Genomic DNA, 21,475 nt, shown 5'->3' with positions numbered 1-21,475 from the left:
ACCGACTAGGAGAGTAACGAGGCCGGAGCACGACGCTGACGAACAGGCCGTGAAGTGGGAAGGTCATCAGCGGAGGACAACTCATCAGAAGAAGAGGAAGAAGGGACAACATCAGAAGGATCCGAAACCGGAGAACGAGGAATACTAGGGGGACTAGACGGAGGAGAGGATGGCGCCGAAGAGGTCGCATCAGGACTAGGAGGGGGAGGAGACGGGATAGCAGGGGGTGCATCCAGAAAAAGAAGAAAAGAGATATCATCCACCGGGTAAGTACCCGAGGTGGGACGAGGATAGAAGGGACGCGTCTCATCAAACGTGACATCACGAGAGATGCGCATCCGACGACAACCGGGGTCCCAACAGCGATAGCCCTTATGCTCATCACTGTATCCGAGAAAAACACACTCAACAGACTGAGCGGTCAGCTTGGTGCGATCGCGAGGAGGGAGAAGAACATAGCAAACGCAACCAAATAAACGAAGTGTCGAGTAATCCGGAGAGCAACCGGAAAGACGCTCGAGAGGAATGCCACCTTGAAGGGCAGCGAAGGCTGAATGTTAATGAGGTAAGTCGACGTAGCGACGGCCTCAGCCCAGAAATGCGGCGGAAGAGAAGAAGCAATCATCATAGCACGGGTAGTCTCAAGAATATGACGATGCTTACGCTCGGCGACACCATTTTGAGCATGGGCGCCGGGACACGAGAACCGGGCAAGGGTGCCCCGCTCAGCAAGAACACCACGCAGTGTCCGGGAGATATACTCGCCGCAGTAGTCGGCACGAAACACACGAATAGGTGCGGAATACCGAGTACGAACCATGGCTGCAAAACGCCGATAAATAGAAAGCACCTCACTGCGAGAGTGCATAAGAAACAACCAGGTGTATCGCGAAAAATCATCAATAAACAAAATATAGTATCGATGACCCCCTTTCGAAGGAAAGGGAGCCGGACCCCAAACATCCGAATGAACTAAATCAAAAGGTCGCCGAGATACGTACGCACTAGTAGGATAGGGAAGCTGAATCTGTTTGCCTAGCCTACAACCCTGACACGAATGCAAAGACACATCTCCTGAGACAGGCCCCAGAAGACCACGACGAACTAATGACGATAAACGGGAGACACAGAGGTGACCCAGCCGATGATGCCACTGCTGAAAAGATCCAAAGGATGTAGCAAGCAACCGCAGGAGAACCGCGGATGAAGTGGCGTAGAAGGAACGCGAAGCCGCTCTAACTCCCGCAGCCCCGGGACTCAAGGCCGCGAGGGCCAGCTCCAACCAGGGCTCGTGTACGGCGGTCCCGAACAAGCACACGAATCGGCGTCAAGAATGACGCGACAACCAGAATCGCAAGCCGACTAGTGGAAAACAGAGTTCATCTTAAGACTAGGAACATGAGAAACATCGAGAACGAGAGAAAGAGGTACTAGAAAGGGTGCCTCGACCGGAAACAGGGAGAGAGGTACCATCAGCCGTGATAACACGAACATGCGAAACAAGAGAGCGAAGAGCGTAAAGAATAGAAGACGCAGAGGTCATATGAAAAGAAGCTCCGTAATCCGGATACCACGGGAATGACGTACTCGATCGTGTGGAAGGTGGTGGTCGCGCGGTGCCGAAGAGCCAGGCACGGAACCGGCAGTACTCGTCGAGGAAGAGCCCGTACCAGCGAGCGTGACCACGAAGACCACGGATAATGTCCTCGATCGGATAGCGCAACGAGCAGAAGATCCCGAAGAACCGACCGACGACGAGTAAGATGCGGCGGGTGTAGCCGGGATCCCTCTCGCCGACAAGTAGCGATAGTGTGGCCGGGCCTGCCATAGTAGGTGCAGGGAGGTGACGTCGAACCACGAGGCTGCCGGGGGCCGACGCCGACCCCGGAATGGAGGAGTAGGAAGTATCGGCCGTGCGCGGAGGCCGCAACGAAGTCGGCGGCATAGGAGGTCCACGAGCAGACGGCACGGGAGGGCCACGAGCAGCAAGAACCAGAGGGAACCTCAAGAAGACCAGCACCACGAAGACGAGTCTCCTCAGCACGAAGCTCAGCAAGTACCACAGAGAGCGGAACACGACCACGGGCAAGCAGCTGGGCCCGGCGCGGCTCAAACTCCTTACGGAGCCACGACAAGAACTCAAAAACGCGGCTGAAACTCCGGATCCGCGCGCACGATCGGACGAGCGAGGGACATGTGGCACACACAACTGTACGGAGAGAATCAAGCCGACGCCAAATAGCAGCGACTCGAGTGTAGAACTCATCAATAGTAGAATCACCCTCGTCGAAGGGCATGCTCCCGGCGGACCACGTATAGGTAGAGAGCATCCCCGCACGGCCGATAGCGCCGACGAAGAAAAGCCCACCGAGCAGCAGCGGTGGGAAGACCCATAAACTCAGCGAGCATACCGAGGCGTAACACCGGAGGTAAGAACGAGCAGCGAAGACGAGCATCCTCATCAATCCACCGAGTGTACTCGGTCGGATCCAGCCGATAAGTCGCAACGGCGAGAGTGATCCTGGACCTTCCGGTCATAGTCGGCCAGAGCAGGTGTCATCAGCACTCTTGGCCGCATCCTTATCCGCCCGAGTAGCATCAGGGGCAAGGGCAACAGGTGGCGGTGCAACAGGCACCGTAGGAGCAACGGGGCGTGGCGGACAGGAGACCTCGCCAGAAAGCACACCCCAAAGACGAAGACCGCGCATGTGGACACGCATGAAGGCAACGAAATCAGGGTAATTCGCGCCATCAAAGATCACCGGGCAGCGAGGGATCGCAATATAGCCCGAGGAAGACATAGCTATCTTTTTTTTTGTCGTTTTTTTTGTCTCTTTTTTTTTTCACCTCAGATTGGAATCAAACTGCTGGGAACGAACGCAGGAGAGCAGGCGGGCAGGCGGCCCAATCTGCAGCGAAGCCGGCGGGGAGAGCAGGCGGGCAGGCGGCCCAATCTGCAGCGAAGCCGGCGGCGCGCGAGCAGACGAGCAGAGCGGCAGGGAAACCAGGCGTCGGGCAGCCACGCACGCGCGGCAGGGCGGCCACGCAGCAGGGCAGACCGGCAGGGAGACCAGGCGTCTGGGCAGCCACGCGCGGGGAGGCCTCACGCAGGGGACGGGCAGGACGGCCACACGGCAGGGCGACCACGCGTGGGGAGATCGAGGCGGACGGAGATCGAATCGGGAGAAGTGGCGGCGGACGGAGCGGCAGGAAGGCCTCGCGCGAAGAATTGAAGCGGACGTCGGGAAAAGCCGGCCGGGGAATTGAGATCGGATCGGGAAGGGGCCGGCCGGGAACAAGTCTCTAGGAGGATCAATTTTGCTCTGATACCATGTTAGAGTAATATGCTTGTTGTATTATCAGGGGCCAAAGGCCACAATATATAGTACATGTACAGGTGCACATATGCAGAAAGCCCCCTAACATATGGGGAAACTACAATAGACAAATATATACATCTAACAGTTCCACCACATTCCATCAATTCGGTGGAAATGGGTGCATTCCGTATATAGAGAGAATATTTCCTTTTAAGAAATCACTCGTTTCCGTTTCATTCTACAATCGAACACGAGAATTAGCTTTAGGTGCGAAATGGTTCCATTACCGAACACACCATTACGCCGGCGAACTGAAGACACACCTGTAGCTGGGCCCATATGAGTGCGGCTGCACAGCCCATTAGCATTTTAAAGGAGTTGGGCCGGCCTAACCTGGGCAGCTAGAGTAGCGACGCAAGGCCCAAATTCCTAACCTAGCGAAGGATCGACCGCGCAGAAGGAGAACGAACAGCGGCGTCGACTCTCCCTCCTACCCACGAAATCCCACCAAAATCTACATCAAATCCATGAATTTTGAGGGGTATTTCGACTCTAATCCTCCCCAAAGGTAAATCTCCCCCACACCTCTCAGTTTCACAGGTTAATTTTTCCTTATAGGGCCAATTTCGGAAACCCTAGTTCATGCTCTATAGTTGAAAATCCATGGATTCTAGGATGTATTTGATAGTTGTCCTCACGTAGTTGTAGATCCATATTTGTATGCATGTATCATGTATGAATGGATGTGCTAATTGTTTTCTATATCCTGGTCATAACGAGGGGACTGCCTAGTCCTCTGGGGGACAGTACATGAGGGGACTGCTCATCCAAAAATGCCGATGGTGCGTATCATAAGTACATATATTACACTGTTTCTGTTGCGTGGACGAATGCCGATTAGCTTATTACACTGCTCATATAAAATGTGAATTTGCATTAGCCATGATCACAGCAAGCAGAAACATAACAACTTCATATATCCAACACCCACCTTGGCTTGATCTGATATCTGATGATAAAATAGTGTAGTACGTGAGAGGGAAAATGGAAGAAGCTAATGCAGTAGAAAATGACTAAAGGTTAGATAATGAGCATTGGAGTATTGAATACATCGAAATACATATACTGTTAAAATTCTAATGAACTGTACACACACCAGTTGGGCCAGACTTCAAACTTTGACAATAATCCCACCTGGTCCCTAACATAACCAGCTGCTCTCCCAAAAAAAGGTCCAAGGGGTAGGTGAATCTGGATGGTGTCCCAAGTGAGTAGCAGAGTGTTGCATGGTCGGTTTATGGTTTATAAAGGGTGTTTGTGAATATGTATGATTGATTGGACAGTGATTAAAGGGGGTTATAGCCCATCAAGGGGCACAGACATAATATTGACACACATTATAATTATTAATTAGTTCAATTTTTCTAGTGAGGCAGGGCCCATTTTAGAGTTTGCATAGAGTCTGGTGTACTACCGTGCCAGCTTGCTTGATGCTATCAGCTGATTGTACCATCTGCGGTGGTCTACTAATTAGTATACAAAATTGTATTCAAAACACTTCTGAACAATGCTATGGCACTCTGAAGGAATGCAACACTCCATGCGAATTGAGGTTTGTAAGTTTGTTGAGATCTTTCCTAGTAGCAAAGCAGTACACACAGGCTGGACTACACTAGACAATTATAAGTTGCTACAATTATTTGGATTTTAAAATCCAGCACTGAAACAAGAACACACAAAGCCATGAACTAGTGACTACGAAGTAGGAGCAGCAGCAAAATCCGTGTAGCTCAGGGTCGTGCCGCCGCCATCTTCAAGACCAGTGTCACTTGTCCTGTCTCCCAGAGGAACGCGTTGGCCAAGATGTAGCTGCGGACACAGGCATTGAACACCCATGAGCCAATTAAGAAATATAAATGGATTAACGTAGTAGTTAAGCATACAAGGAAAACTGATGGTCGTACCACGCGGGACTAATCAGCAGTCATCGTTCCGAAATGCAAATTTGCCGCCTTGGATGTCAAAGGTGACGCCGATAGACCGTGTCGCCGAGTTCCCCAATACCTGTACAGCAGTTCCTAAAGCAGAACCCTTCATGAAATATGTGCATAGTCCATAGTTGGTAGTGAAATAAAATGAGCTCTGGGGTGCCAATCTCAACGTAGCACCCATATCGAATGAAAGCTCCACCACCGGCAGAGCAGACCAGTTCTTGAATGGGCGTAACCAGGCGTCGTCAAAGCACATATAGCCCGGTCCCATGGCAGCAGTACGTGTATATCCGAGGGGTACCAAAGCCTCGGTGATTACCGTCTCAAGTTGGCTGAAGGTAGCAGACCGCAACACTGTCCATCTTGATCCGGTGTCAACAATCATTTCCGAGGGTTCCATGACCAATGGGATCCCGTTGGCCACCACCTTATCCAGCTGCAGTGCATACACGGGATGGTCGCGAGCCAGAAACAAGGGGGTATAAGATGTTGAACCCACACGTCTGTAATCCCCGATGGACAAGTATCCTGTCTTCTTTTTGTCGCTGGGAAAGCAATAGCTGAAAGCCTTGTAGCTTACTATCCGTGCTACTTGTGCAAAGAAAGAAAATGGCGCAACACCAAAACCGAATATGCCAGCCTCATGCTGGTCGTACTTGATGTCCAGGCTGCATCCGAAGACGAAACCAGGGAGACTATAGCCCTTCTCATACTGCCCAATGGCGATTCTGTCTGTCACCAACTTGCCGACGGAATAAGCTGATGATCTTCCGTAAGAGACACTGTAAAGACAACTATCCTCTTTCTCCATACAAGCTTTGGATCCAATACGGAGGGCCGACTGGACCGTGCGACAAATTCGTTCCGAGCACCCAACACGCCTTAAACTCTCAGATTTGTTGGGGTTGAATTTTGAGCCACTGCCCTCTTGGTCGTTGCACTTGAGAGTGCAAGGTTCACACTGAACAAAGCAGAGTGGCGATCCAGTATCAATGGAGACAAGGTTCCAGACCGGTGGAGTACCCAGCTCAATGGGCATTAGAAAGGCAAAGTCGTTTATACTGTCATTTTGTATCAAGTCGATAGGAAGGTCCGTCTCAACTAAGCTTTCAGTTGACAATGGACGACCAAAATGTTGTTGGACACATAGGTGGTCCGTGTGAAACAAGGGGAACTCCAGTGCGCCTTCGTAGTTGACAATATGGTCTGTAATGAATTAATGTGCCCAATATAAAGAATGTAAGTGCCTGATTATTAATTTTCCTTTTGCAACACAGTAGAAACATTTTAGAAGAAAGCAATATTTTCTGCTATTATTACTTTTTAAAATATGACACCCCATGGATATTGGATTTGCGCTACTAGTTGCTCAGTCGGTTTTCACAACTTGCACTTGTGTGTATGTGTGTGTATGAACCAAACTATATGCACACAAATGTATATGAACTACAGTAAGATCATGGGTGCATAAATGCTAACACCATTTTCAGAGAGGAATGTATATATCAAGCCTGAACTAAACTAAAGTACTATTACAATATATGTTCTTTACGAAACATAGTGTATTTTGTCTCGCACGTAGATATGCATATGCCGTATATTTTATGACATACCTAGTAATTCTTTCTAAAATCATATTCCACGGTATTTTTCTTGCGTAGATAAATGAAAGCGTACCTAATTAGCACGAAAAAGAGGAAGAAGCAATACCGAAGCTGGAAGAGGGGCAGCCGGTGCAAGAAGACATCATTGATACAAGAATTAAGAGGAGCATCACCCTGAGATACCCGGCGCTGTATGTCATATTCGTTAGAGAGTGCACCGACCTGCACCGATCAAATAATTGTAGTATTGGTCCTAAGATGATCTAAATATAGCTTATTATTCCTCAAAAGAAGGTAAACAATTTTATTCCCTTGATAGAGTAGTATACCATAGAGATAGAATAGCTCCTGCACCCAATGGCAGTCCAGAGTGCACAGTGCCGCCGGCCACTAGGCCATCAAGAGGAGTAGTAGTACTGTAAACAAAAACGATGACGAGGCCGGAGGAATACATCAAAACATGTAAGCAATCAACAAAGGAAAATTAGCGGAGTAGTATTTACAAGTAGTCCTACTTTAGATGTTGAAGGGCTAAAATTAAATAGCACGTTGGGTCATCCAACCAAGTGCAGATTTTGCATCGTGCTGGTTCATCCAACCAATTGGAGAGAAACTGAAATGGGACAAAGTTAGTAAAAGCTAGCGCTGGACCAGTCTAAACTTGCATGCATGTGCAAGAAGAACTAGTACATACAGCTTCCAAAATACCAAATGCTAGAGTACCAACCCTGACAAGCCAAAAGATAGTGATCGAGATGAGGACGCCGCCGGCTAGGAAGGCCACCGGCCTAACGCCACCACCGGGCCGCGGCATTGGAGCGTAAAAACGAGTGGATATTGGTGCAGTGGAAGCCAGACAGATCATCTTGTTTGTACACAGGGGGAGTGTGGGTCTGTATGTATTGGAGATTAGGAGATCAAGTTTGAAGCAAGAGGTGCGATCGAGCAGTTGGGGCATGCGTCCACTGTGTTGCCTCCTCACTGCTCCTCTATGCTTGGGGAAAATATCGTGATCGTCCTGCACATCAAGGTCCCATGTTTCTGTCAAAAAAAAAAAAGGTCCCATGTTCCAGCCAGTGTTTCAGAGTCTTTTACGGACAGCACTACAGCAGGCACACATCTGTACGGGTGCTTTTGCAGGAGTTCGATCTGATCACTGGTTCTTTCTGCTGGACCTCTGTAGATCGAGAAGTATACGTATTGGTGTTGGACTACGACACTGCCTGCAAGATCATCCCTGATATATACAGGCCGCACGCACAAACCGCTGCCTAGCTAGCAGCACCGATCAAGAAACTAGTTGGCTCGCAAAAGACTCATCTTCTCTACCTCCAATGGCGGCGCCGGCGACTCGTCTTCTCTACCTGGGCGTTCTACTGTTCCTCACCATGGGTGGGTGACCAGCTCTCCTTTTATCATCCTAGCCGATTTTCCTAGCCTAATTTGATTTTCTTGACATGCAGCGGCGTCGACATTGGGGGCGGAGGCGTTTGGCCTCCTGCGAGGCGTGTCGTCTGCCGACTGCGCCTACAAATTGCAGCAGTACGCAACAATCCCGCTGTCCAGTCCGGGTGAGGCGGCCATCCACCTCGGCAACACCAAGTCCTGCATCGCTGGCTATGGAGGCCGCTGGGATCCCTACTCCGCGTACCAGTTCTGCATCCCATCCTGGGTCGCCTTCACAGACAACGGCACCCTCGTTGGAGAGGCTGCTCTTCAACACGCGGCCATCAGCCCTGGCACGGCCGTCTCAGGCTTCAAGCGCCTCTTCGGCATCAGGTAAGTAGTTCAATTTCTTACTTAATTACACGCTTTGCCTTAAAAAAAAACTTTGTTGCACAATTGATCGAGACTGGCTGGATTATTCTTTGCTTCCTGCAATTGTTCGTATAGGATTAACGATGAGATGGTCAAGAGAGAGGCAGATCTAGTGCCGTACAAGTTCACCGAGCAGATTGGGAGATGCGGCATCCAGGTGGAGACCGAGCAAGGCCAGGTGATGAATTTCCTTCCCGAGCGTGTGGCGGGCATCCTCATCGCCGAGCTGAAGAAGATGGCAGAGGCACACCTTGGCCACAAGATCGGGTACGCAGTTGTCACCGCCCCCGCGCACTTCAGCGATGCTCTAAGGAGTAGTTCTATCAGGAACGAAGCTGCGCGTTTGCACGGTGGATTCAGTGCTGTCAACGTCGTCGACGAGCAGGTCGCGGCAGCCGCGGCATACCGCCTTCACGAGAAGAGGGGCGACGGCAAGGTCGTACTTGTTGTCCATCTCGGTGGCCGCACGACCCATGCCACCAAGTTCAAGTTCAAGGATGGTTCCGGTCGTCTCCTCCAAGAACGCCATGATGCCTACCTAGGAGGTACTTGTGCACCGCATACACAGCTACAGATTTTGTTCAGTCTCCGAGGGAAGAGGCTAAAATCTTCATTTCTTCCATGCAGGTGTCGACTTCACTAACAGGGTTGTGGACTACTTCGTGGAGCTCATCAAGGAGAAGCATCACCGGGACATCCGCGGGGACGAGGGTGCTCTACAGAATCTGAGGGCAGATTGCGAGATGGCCAAGAAGGCACTGAGCAGCCGAGAAGGTGTCCTTGTGAACGTCGGGTCGGTTCTTGACCAAGGCTCAAATTTATACGAAGAGTTCACGCGGTCCAAGTTCGAGGAGCTCAATGGTGACCTCATGGCGAGAGTCATTGAGATGGTGGAGATGGTGGTGCTGGGAGGTGCCCCTGCTTCCCAATTGCGCAGCCACCAGGATGCCATTGATGAGATCATTCTCGTCGGTGGAAGTGTGAGGATCCCCATGGTTACGCAGGTCATTGAGGATTACTTCCATGGCAGGGGGCTAATCAGGGATGAGGAGGCGGTGATACGAGGCGCCGCTCTTTTGTCCCGCCCCGAGTCTGCTAGATATGTGGAGGAATGCTACAATGGAGGAGTGTCAGGGCCTCTTTGGTTGGCGAGTTAGGAATTAGGGAAATCAAAAATAGGATCGGAAAGCAATTTTTTTTAAAAAAACTTTGGTGTACATGAAGGGAAAAGAGGGAATCATATGGCTGCTCACAAAACTTATCGAGGGTGGTCACTTTACCTTGTTTTAGGAGCAAACCCATCACAATCTGACACGCTGACTCCTTCACAACGTGAGATGCTTACTTACTGCTGACCACCAGTTCTTTTTAGGAATGCCATTGGTTAGCTTTATTGATAATTAAAAACAATTACATCATCTATAAAAAGTGGTATAATATAAAGCTAAGGATCATCGTTCCAGGTACAAGAAATAGAAATGATAAAACTATTCCTATTGATCTCGCGAGCGACCGAATTAGCTTTCCCTAAGGCAATGTATGAACTCCACCTTTGTAAAACCCAATGTCAGGGAGGGAGTGGAGGAGCCCCTACAGCGAGAGTGAGACCTAGGGTTTAGGTGTGGAGTGTTGGTGGGTTATGCTGATTGTTTGCAATCGGTTGTAATCTCTTGTAATATTGTGCTCTATCTTCTATAAAAATATGGCACGCAATTTGCGTGCTCTCGAAAAAATAAAACCCAATGTCAGGATGGAGCAATTGTAGAATATTTCTTCTGATGACATAGAGGAGACATAGAGGAGAAACCGACATCCTGCTGATTATGGAGCAATCATAGAGGATTACTTCGATGGCAGGGGCTAATCAGCCAAATTACTTGGCTGGCTGCTACTACCAGTTGGTTAAAGTAAAAAACTTTATAAAATTTGGTCAAATGTACATTGAAAAGTATCACCATTTTTACCATAGTTTGACCATATTTCCTCAGCTCCGGTCATAGTTCTCCTCTCTCCCATAGTTATTCAGCTGCACATTTCAATTATCCCATGAAAACTTTGCACTTATGATTCATGGCGCTCTGTACGGCCGGATAGTAGGAGTAAGCACAAACGAGAACTCGGACGTAATTATTCTGAGCCGCAGCCAGAGATACAAATCAAAGTTGGGGCTGCTCATGTACAAACAGGGATAAAAACTCCATACAATCTACGGTACACAGTCAGAAAAATAAACTCCACTAGAAATAAAAGCAGATGATACGAAGTTACAAACACATGCATACTGCTCCCTTGTCATCATAAACGTATGCCATATACTATCATGCATGCCCCGTCTACAGTAGGTTTCTCGACGATGAGATTCGCCCCATCTCCAAACCAGTACCTGTATAGTACATATGAGCAGATCATTAGCAACATGGTTATCGTATGTTGCTTCTTAGTGTAGTAATTGTGTCTTAGCTAGGTAATACGTGTACCTTGAGAAGAATCACCGTCCCTCAGGACGAGGGGACTCGCGTGCCTTGCCTCCCCGATGCTTCTTGCACAAACAGTAGACGATCAATAGGCCGACCACAACGGCCCCGACTGCTATGGCGATGATGGCCCCTGATCCTAGCGTGTTCACCGGCTTCTTGCTGCCGTCGCTTCTACCGGGGGGCGCAGGGGGAGCAGGTACATCCTCGTAGCAAGGACCTAGAGAATTTTTCATATTAAGACATGATGGAGAAGAAGAACAAGGTAAAGTTTACGTAGTGTGCTCGTAGAAGATAGGTAAGCATACCGCTGCAGTCACCCAGTGTCGGCGTGGGCATAGGCCATGCTCCAACCATGGACGCATCCTTGCCGCGGCAAGAACGGTAGACGGAAGGGAGATCGAACGGGATAGCCCGTGTCATCATGAACTTGCATAGACAGCAGATGCCTCTGTCTAGCTCAGAGGAAGGGAACAAGTCGACCGCGTACAGGAGCGCGTCGCAGCACGACGGAGTAGGGGACTGCGGCGAGTCTTGGCATGAGACCACCGCGAGGCTGATAAGGTCAAGCTGGCACGTGTGCGTCGACGTCGTCGGCGAGGTTGCCAAAAATGGCGCCGACACAAGGCAAAGGAACACGGGCAGGAGAAGACGAGCCATGTTCTCTGAAGAGGGTAGAGTAAAGTCAGCAAGAGTAGAAAGTTTCAGCGACCAACGTTCACCCATGTAAAAGAAATCTACTAGCACAAAGAATCCAGTTCATTAGATTCAACTTGCAACTTGGCTTGATCGAACAACAAATTATGAAGAAAATCCAAGATCAACTTGCAACTTGTTTTGTGCTCTTGCGGCCTTACCTTGTACTCTTTGATTGGGACTCTTGTTCCAACGTCCAAGCTTTTCCCCTGGCTTTGCTTCAGACGCAACCTGCACTGGAGTTACAAGAGATTGAAGGATAAGATAAACATTCAGAAAAACTAGTACTACTCCCTCCATCCCATGGAACATGTTGAAAGTTTGTCTAAATTTGAATGTACCTAGACACTAAATAATGTACCTAGGACGGGGGGAGTACATCAAAGTGAAAATAGGAAATACAGAGCAGGGGAGCTCACACTCGCAAGCTCTTGCGTTGTTTACTGCTTGTGGCTGTTCTTGCATTGCTATCGTGGTCGTCTTTTATACAGCGGGGTGAGCACCAGACACAGTAAATACAATAGGATGCAATGAATAACGTAGATCTTTCGGTGGACAAGGGGTAGGTGCTAAATGAAGTGACTTCTTCGTCCTGCGAGCTGCAGGCTCATTGTTGCTCACTCCATCACGCTTCCTCCACATTGCGTCTCTGGGTCGTAGTTAAAAGGAAGTTTTTAGCCCTGTATAGGCAGTGCACGCGGTGTGGCAGGCACGTCAGCGCAGCACTATGACGATCCACGCCGGAGAGAGGCTCCTTCGTACAGCGAGCATGAAGGCGAGGAGAGAGCCAAAAACACCACTAGAGTTGTTCAATCATCGCCATTCGTCCCTCCGCACAACGGTCGAGACTCGAGAGAGCATTTGCAACCTCCAAGAATCGCTTCAAAATTCTTTCCTGCAAGCCGTTCTTTCCATATAAAGTGCAAGTCAAGATTGTCATAGCATATTTTTCGATAGAAGGAATATATTAATACCGTGAAAATATCAATTACACCTCAACGGGTGCCCTAATGGCAATACGGATGCACACAATAAAAAAGAATTACATAAAAAAAGTTCCGCTACAATGATCTATTTTTTTGTAGCAGCGGACCAAACACCACCAAAACAGAACCAAAAATACATTTTCTCCAAAAGAGACGTCTCCAAGAAGGGAACAGTGCACAAGCACAACATCGTTGTCCTGATCATAGATCATAGGTTTTCACCTTGGAGAAAGCCCGCACTCACAAAAAAATGCTTTCAATAAGATCATTGTCGCAGGGGCGTCACGGCGAGATGCCATGGGTAGGCTGAAGATAGGGGCCGATGGACACACTGAGGATCTGCGGAGGGAAGATGCACTAAGAAGCACACACAGAAGAAAACAACGATCTACCCAAGTTCAGGCCCTTGTGAAAAGGTAAAACCCCTACTCCTACTTGTATGTATAATCTCGAGATGGAATACCAGATCACGAAATGCTGGCAACATGAAGGTCTCCATCTTCACACAAGAGGGACCCTAGGACCGCCACCTTTATTCATTCGAACAGTAGTCCCCTAACCACCGGCTAGTTACCAGCGAGCAGAAGGAGCAGGCCGACCCAGAGGAGCCCAAAGGTGAGCCCTAGATCAGCTCTCGCACCGACGACCGAACGAGATCTAACCCTAGGATGACGCCATGGGGGATTGAGCTGCCGTGGACACCACCATGCGCGCCGCCTCAGCCTCCGCTGTGCCTCGCTGCCGTGCGTCGTTGGGCGCCGCACTAGACGAGCGCCACTGCCCCACACCGAGGACTCCACCTGCACAACCTTGTCCACCCTCCCGCGCCAAGGAAGATTGACGGATGCGCCATCCCTGCTCTTCGTCTTCGACGGTCGGCGTGGCTGCCACCGCTGGCGGCGGTAGCAACCGGCGAGGAGGAGAAGGCCTTGGTCGTTAGGGTTTGCATCGGAACCTTCCTCGCGTGAGCGGCCTGGGAGGGAAAGTTCGGGAGCGAACCACAAACATAATTAGTTACGAACCCACAAAACAAAATACTAGGCACATATGATTGAACACTAATACACACAAATGGCAGATTAACTACTTTCATGCACGCACAAAATCCTTTTAGTACCCATCTCAACCAAAATATTAACATCATAATTGTTAGATACTTAGTTAGCTTTAAGACTACATATGATCTGCTTCCACTTCGTGCCGGTAGTGGAAGCCATGGGGTGAGGGAGACAGGGGGATGAACACATGAGAGGTTTTTTTTGTGCTGCCCTGAACTTTAGCTTCTTTTCTTGATCTTCTTTTTATTCATAAGAAATGGGAAAACGTGACCGTGTCATTCCAAGATCCGAGCTTCGTGCTAGACGATCTAAGACTAATAAGTCTGTGGGGAACAAGTGGCAACCTCCAACGAGCTAAAAACTCCAACCGAAAACGGCTCTAACTGATGAAACTGAAGTGTCGAAAACATGTGACACTTGGTGAAAATTCAGAAAACAAAACTACAGAGATCAAGGGAGAGACAGGGTTTTAAGCCAACACTGTAGGCGGTTCACTATATTGAACCATTTAAAAAATTTATAAATAGAATTCAGCAGAGTAGTTGATAGATCATCACAGCAATAACCGACGTAGTAGAGCGCGCATATCAATCTAGTCCTTTTTATTTTTTCTCATTTCCCTCCTCTTCGCTGGAGTTGCTGTCATCGTCTTCTTGTGTTTCCTCTTTGTCGTCCGTCCCAACAAGTGCTTTGGCCAAAGCTTCCTCCTTTGCTTGTTTGAGTGCCTCGATCAGCTTATGTAGGCAGGCGTCTACATCTCTGTTTTTCGACTTGGGCATGAGGTTCTCGGCCACGTCGGCAGGTGACATGTCGACCTCCCCAAGAAGCTGCCGGATTTCGTGGAAAAGCTCGTGGTCGGAGATGTGCAGGTAGTTCTTGGCGAGCACTTTGAAGGACTCGAAGCAAGCGTATGACATCTCGATGTGCGAATCCATCCTGCCCCGTCGAATGAGCGCTGGGTCAAGCTTGTCCTTGTGGTTGGTTGTGAACACGATGATCCGCTCGCCGCCGCAGGTGGACCAAAGCCCATCGATGAAGTTAAGCAGCCCCGACAGCGTCACCTTGCTATCTTCATCCTCACGGCCGCCCGCTGGCGTCGGCAGGGTCGTCTTCTTTTTCTTGCTGCCCTTGTCCTTCTTCTCCTTGGTTTTGCGTTTGCCGGTGAGATCGATGGAGCAGTCGATGTCCTCGACCACGATGATGGACTTGCCTGTCGTCTCTATGAAGATCCTGCGTAGCTCGGTGTTGTTCTTCACCGCCGTGAGCTCGAGGTCGTAGATATCGTAATCGAGATAGTTGGCCATGGCGGCGATCATGGTGGACTTGCCGGTGCCGGGTGGCCCGAACAGCAGGTAGCCGCGCTTCCACGCCTTGCCGACGGAGGCGTAGTAGTCCTTTCCGTCGCGGAACATGTCGAGGTCGTCGATTATGGCCTGCTTCTTGCCGGGGTCCATGCCGAGCGTGGCGAAGGTGGAGGGGTGCTCGAGCTTGACGTGGCTCCACGTGCGGCCATAGTAGCCGGACCAGAGGCTGCTGGGGTTGTTGGTGAAGAGGCGGCGCTGGCGGTTCCGGACGATGGCGGCTCGGCCCTCGGCGAGGACGTGCGGTAGGTAGAGAGCGTCGACGAGACCGCGGTGGCGGTGGTGGAAGGTGAGGCAGTACATGCGGCGAGCCTCTTCCCTGGCGGACCAGCTGATGATGTTGCTGCGGGGGAGCATCTTGGTCTTGCGCCACCAGAGCTTGGGGCGCCGCGGAACTCGTCGACCACCTCCTCGTGGTCGTCGACGGCCACGCGCAAGCGATCGCTGCCGGGAGCGTGGTCTGCTCGGAGGCGGCGGGCGCTGGAGGCGCAGGTGGCGCTGAGGTATGCCTCTGTGGAGATGTAGGCCTCGCTGCGGCTGAAGGAATCGGGGATGTGCTCATCGATGGAGATGGTGACATAGGGCGACATAGCCGTGTGTAAACGGCGGGCGAGTGTGGTTAGGTAGTCTTCGAGCTGTGCGGGGACGTACTGTTGCACCATGGACCAGAGGAAGATGAGGCTGGCCACCGCCGACCACAACCCGGCCCAACCGTATCGGTGGACGTGGGCGTCGCCGCCGATCGTCTCCATACGCGCGGTGCTGTGTAAGTCTGTATCCGGTACTGTTATGATGTTCTGCATTTCACTGAACATAGCTCAGGCGTCTTTCTGATAACTTTATTTATAGCAGCAATAAATTTCCCTCTTTCCCTCAAAAAATTAAAATAGCACACGTTTGTTGCCAGCTTTTGAATTACTCGTGCAAAGTGTAAAATTAACCAATATTTTATAACAAATGTTGTTCCCGGAACCATCCATTGTGAAGAAAATGCTAAAAAAATTTGACTGGGAATGAAGCAACACATAAGAACTTGCTTGCCAAGTTCCCCTCACAAGCCACAAATGACATGTGATAAATTGATCATGAGAAATCAAAGGAGCACGCAGCGACGAGGGACGAAGGGGTGATAGCTTGCGGGCACCCATGCCCACGGGCCACGGTCAATTCCGACCAGGTGCCCACATCCACGTGCCTTTCCTCCGTCGAAACAGAGATGAGGCTAGAGTAAAGGGCCACTAACCGCTAGAGAGGAGGGGGAAGACCGCCGCCATCGAGATCCAATATATGCTTGCATAAACTGTTGGCCAAACCGGGTGCCTCGTTGCCAGCAGCTCGTCACCTCATCGCATTGGTCTCCTTCAATCTCCTGCCCAATTTGCACGCCAATTCCCCGTCCTTCACTCAAATATCCGCCGCCACCTATTTGTTTCTTGTGTTGCAACCAGTACAAAACTTCCATCGAAGCGCTTTCTTAGCGTTCCCTTCTTCTAGGCTAGCCAGCGCCTACCCCGCCCGGCCTTCCATCGAAGTTATATTTTTTTTCCGAAACTATACCTTTGGTCAATTTCGACCAGGTGCCTACAAGACTTTACCTTGTTGAAACAAAGGAGGAAGGCCGCCACCAGTGAGGGAGTGAAAGAGACTGTCAGCAGCTACCGGAGAGGACAGGAGGGAAAGGCCACCACACTATTGATCTAGTCTACCCCAACAACCACCGCGTGCCTCCGCCATCCCCGACCAAATGGTGCCCGCACGTCACCTTGTCACATTGCCACCCTCGGTCTTCCCAACGAAGATGACCTATGGCCGATACGAGTTCCTCCTAGATGACCCGTATGCAGCAATAAAAATTCCTCCTCGATGCCTCCTCTTCACTTTTTGCTTTTTATTAGATGAATTGATTATTAAGACATAGATTGGGAGCATGGATTGATGTTTTATTTGGGATCCAATTTTATCACCAAATTTTTTCTGAAGTATGAAACTATGTAGTTGTTGAACACATGGAGTTATGTAGTTTCTGAACAATAGAAATGAGAAAGAACATGTAGTGCAACTTCTCTATGTAAATTTCCGAATAAATTGAATCTTAATTTTAACTACTCATTTTTATTATTTAGAATTAATATTGATTTAAATTTCACTCTGTTATTTATTTTAATTTATATTATTGAATAATAAAGTGTTGTTAAAATGGATGGTGAATGACAATTTGGTTTGAACAATTTGGGAGGTGGAAAAAATGGGAGTGTCCGTTAGGGGGTGGTAATTTTCTCCAACCGCCTCTCGAGGCGCCGGCTCGACAAGACCCATTGTAAGCGTACTCCTTGTCATCCTCCGATGACGCCAACGCCATAGTTGGACCTATTTAATTTCGTGAAATAAACACACATCTTGTATCCCATAATGGTTCTGGTGGATATTAGCTCATTAGCATCATTTTGGATAATAGTCATACCTCCTTTCTTCGAAATACAATGATCAGGGTTTACCCACTTACTATTAGAGATTGGATAAATAATTCCAACGTCAAGTAGGTGTATTACCTCCTCTCTTACCACTTTCATTCGATGATGTAGACGTCTTTGAGATATTGGTTGTGCGTCTTCTATTACAGGAATTCTATGTGTGGCTATAGAAAAAAAAACATCGGATGACTCCTCAAGACCGTCATTAATTTTTCTTTATCCGCACTTGAAAGAGAGGACTCAACAATAAGATCTTTCACAATCGTAGTCTCTTAGGATGGTATCAAAAACAAAATGCTTATGTGGCACTATAGTTGATATGGTGAGAGAGTGTTGTTATATCTTACCTAAGATACAACGCTTGCACGAAGTCATAAGCAAAAGAAACATCTAGACCAATCCTATGCATGCATTAGTCCAAAATCATTAAATTAAGTTACAATCCTAAGAGACAATGCATCATGGTGGTCGTTTCTTAGACAACTCCACTGCCTAGGAATACGCGCTAAGAGACAATGCATTGTGTAAGGCCTAATAGAACAATTATTAGTTTGAATAAGAAATTAATACTTCAGTCTACTAGATAGGGATTTAAGATCAGGTGGAGGAGTTTCTTCATTTTCTTATCTTTTAAGTTCTTCAAAAGTAGTGTTCCGTAAGTCCTCTTGTGGAGAAGCGTCATTAAAATGAGTATCAAACTCCAACTTCTCTTGACAGTTGAAACACTATCATTATTTGTACAACTCCTTTCTAGAGCATGTTCAGGATAGCAGCAAACTCAGCAAGTATATCACTTTCCTTAGTATCAATTGACTTATGATAAGGTTCATTCTTTAATTTAAAAAAGTTAAACTGAATTTCATCTTCCCAAACTTAAGAGATATGACCTCACTCTTGTGATCATTCTTTGCCCTGGAAATCACTAGAAAAGGTCTACGAAAATAATAGGGCAAAATGGGTCACGAGGCATATCAATAACAATAAAATCAATGGCATACATATAGGGTTCAACAAAAACATAAACATGCTTAATTAACCCAAGGGTTACTTTGACGGTTCTATTCGAAAGTAAAACAGTTACATTTGTACAAAATGACTTATATTACGGGATGCATGCATAGAATATGGAATGATATTGATAATTGTGTTCACATCACATAAATCGGTATAAGAGAACCCTCCAAAGTAGCATGATTTTAGGTCCATTACCATAATTACCTTCGACGATTATTGAACATGGGGTGCTTCAGGTTCTATAAGATCCTTTAGTACAAAAAATTTGACAATCACTTCTCTCCAAAAGTGTATTCATGAACATTCTTAATGATCTTGCTGTTTTAGCTTTGTTTCTTTCTAAACGGGATAAAAGAATGATTTCTGATACATATATCAGGCTGCTGCTAGCCCTCGGTGAAATGGGCAAGTAGGACAAAAAAATGTTATGCAAATTATTTTAGGTAGTACGCATAACTATATTGGTTTCACGCACCTACACATAACTGAATTAGAGATGAGTTCTATATTAGTTGGATTACATTACATGATCAATATCATCATACATTACCCTATTGTAGCCTTATGCCTACAATTTTAGCCACTGTAAGTTTGACATTACTTCTTCGAGTGAAAACTTGAAATCTGCTACTTTTATTTACTGTTTGGTTTTACTGTGTTGAATCAACTGTTATACAATCACCACTTGCTTTGTGAGTTTATTGATATATGGGTGTGATTGAGAGTGACATATCAATTGCTAAGGTCTTATTGGTAATCTTGTGTTCCCCTTGTGTTGTGGGTATACTTCATGGATATGACAACGACGTGGTCTAGATCCGGCAAGTCTGAGTGGCCCACAGATGGTGGTGGTGGCTTATGGCCCACCGGGTGACCCAGTTGCTGTTGATTGAAGATTGAGGAAGTCTAGCCTATGTGTGGCTATAGAAGAAAAATATTATCGGATGACTCCTCAATACCGTCATTAATTTTTCTTTATCCGCACTTGAAAGAGCGGACTCAACAATAAGGCCTTTCACAATGGTAGTCTCTTAGCACAATATCATAAACAAAATTATATAGTTTGTTTGATAGTACGTGCTACTAGGATAACCGTAGTAATTCTAGAGCTAATACGTGCAACAAACCCCGACTTACGGGAGGCGCATTTATTAGATAAAAGGCGCAGCGGGCTCTGCCCGCTGATCAAATGATTCATGATAACTCGACGGATCGCAAGGCCCTACGTGCAGTGACGCATCATTCAAATTTCTGCCCTATCAACTTTCGATGGTAGGATAGGGGCCTACCATGTGTGGTGACGGGTGACGGAGAATTAGGGTTCGATTCCGGAGAGGGAGCACGAAAGCGGCTACCACATCCAAGGAAGAGCAGCGGAGCGCAAATTACCCAATCCGACACGCGGGAGGTAGTGACAATAAATAACAATACAGGGCGCATTAGTGTCAGTAGTGGGAATGAGTACAATCTAAATCCCTTAACGAGGATCCATTGGAGGGCAAGTGCTGGTGCCCGGCAGCCATGGTAATTCAGCTCCAATAGCAGTATATTTAAGTTGTTGCAGTTAAAAAGCTCGTAGTTGGACTTTGGGCGAGGTGGCGCGGTCAGCCTCAGTGGCTACAGACCAACTCGACCCTTCGACGGCGATGCGCTCCTAGCCTTAATTGGCGGAGTCGTGCCACCGAGCATCGTTACTCGAAGAAATTAGAGTGCTCAAAGCAAGCCATCGCTCTGGATACATTAGCATGGGATAACATCACTAGGATTCCGGTCCTATTGTGTTGGCCTTCGGGATCGGAGTAATGATTAATAGGGACAGTCGGGGGCATTCGTATTTCATAGTCAGAGGTGAAATTCTTGGATTTATGAAAGGCGAACAAGCTGAAAGCATTTGCCAAGGATGTTTGCATTAATCAAGAGCGAAAGTTGGGGAGCTCGAAGACGATCGAGATGCCGTCCTAGTCTCAACCATAAGCGATGCCGACCGGGGATCGCGGATGTTGCTTATAGGACTCCATGGCACCTTATGAGAAATCAAAGTCTTTGGGTTCCGGGGGGAGTATGGTCGCAAGGCTGAAACTTAAAGGATTGACGGAAGGGCACCACCAGGCGTGGAGCATGCGGCTTAATTTGACTCAACACGGGAAACTTACCGAGTCCGGACATGCAAGGATTGACAGATAGAAGCTCTTTCTTGATTCTATGGGTGGTGGTGCATGGCCGTTCTTAGTTGGTGGAGCGATTTATGCGGTTAATTCCGTTAGCGAAGCGAGACCTCAGCACTGCTAACTAGCTATGCGGAGCCATCCCTCCGCGGCTAGCTTCTTAGAGGGACTATAGCCGTTTAGGCGGCGGAAGTTGAGGCAATAACGAGGTGCGTGATGCCCTTAGATGTTACAGGACGCATGCGCGCTTCTGCTGATGTATTCAACGAGTATATAGCCTTGGCGAGCAGGCCGGGTAATCTTGAGAAATTTCATCGTGATGGGGATAGATCATTGCAATTGTTGGTCTTCAACGAGGAATGCCTAGTAGCGCGAGTCATCAGCTCGCGTTGACTACGTCCCGCCCTTTGTACACGCCACGTCGCTCCTACCAGATTGAATGGTCAGGTGAAGTGTTCGGATCGCGGCGGCAGAGGCGGTTCGCCGCCCCGGCGTCGCGAGAAGTCCATTGAACCTT

The 21,475-nt window shown here is 48.4% G+C and overlaps 2 protein-coding genes and 1 pseudogene across 2 annotated transcripts; 1 reads left to right on the top strand and 2 right to left on the bottom strand.

Annotated features, from left to right (window-relative positions):
- Window positions 1–5,297: 5,297 nt before the first annotated feature.
- On the bottom strand, window positions 5,298–7,115 carry LOC124701384 (aspartyl protease family protein At5g10770-like). Its single transcript, XM_047233435.1, has 2 exons — window positions 7,022–7,115; window positions 5,298–6,517 (listed from the first exon to the last, which is right to left on the bottom strand). The coding sequence occupies exons 1-2, from the start codon at window positions 7,113–7,115 to the stop codon at window positions 5,298–5,300; spliced, it is 1,314 nt and encodes a 437-aa protein (XP_047089391.1).
- Window positions 7,116–8,249: 1,134 nt separating this feature from the next.
- On the top strand, window positions 8,250–9,943 carry LOC124694603 (heat shock 70 kDa protein BIP2-like). Its single transcript, XM_047227569.1, has 4 exons — window positions 8,250–8,307; window positions 8,379–8,694; window positions 8,809–9,278; window positions 9,361–9,943. The coding sequence occupies exons 1-4, from the start codon at window positions 8,250–8,252 to the stop codon at window positions 9,888–9,890; spliced, it is 1,374 nt and encodes a 457-aa protein (XP_047083525.1). The 3' UTR covers window positions 9,891–9,943.
- Window positions 9,944–14,549: 4,606 nt separating this feature from the next.
- On the bottom strand, window positions 14,550–16,060 carry LOC124695440 (annotated as a pseudogene).
- Window positions 16,061–21,475: the final 5,415 nt, after the last annotated feature.

The sequence above is a fragment of the Lolium rigidum genome, chromosome 3 (genome assembly GCF_022539505.1).
Source record: "Lolium rigidum isolate FL_2022 chromosome 3, APGP_CSIRO_Lrig_0.1, whole genome shotgun sequence".
Lineage (NCBI taxonomy): Eukaryota > Viridiplantae > Streptophyta > Magnoliopsida > Poales > Poaceae > Lolium > Lolium rigidum.
The sequence above is the reverse complement of the archived record's forward strand: the minus strand, read 5'-3'. Positions and strand labels throughout refer to the sequence as shown.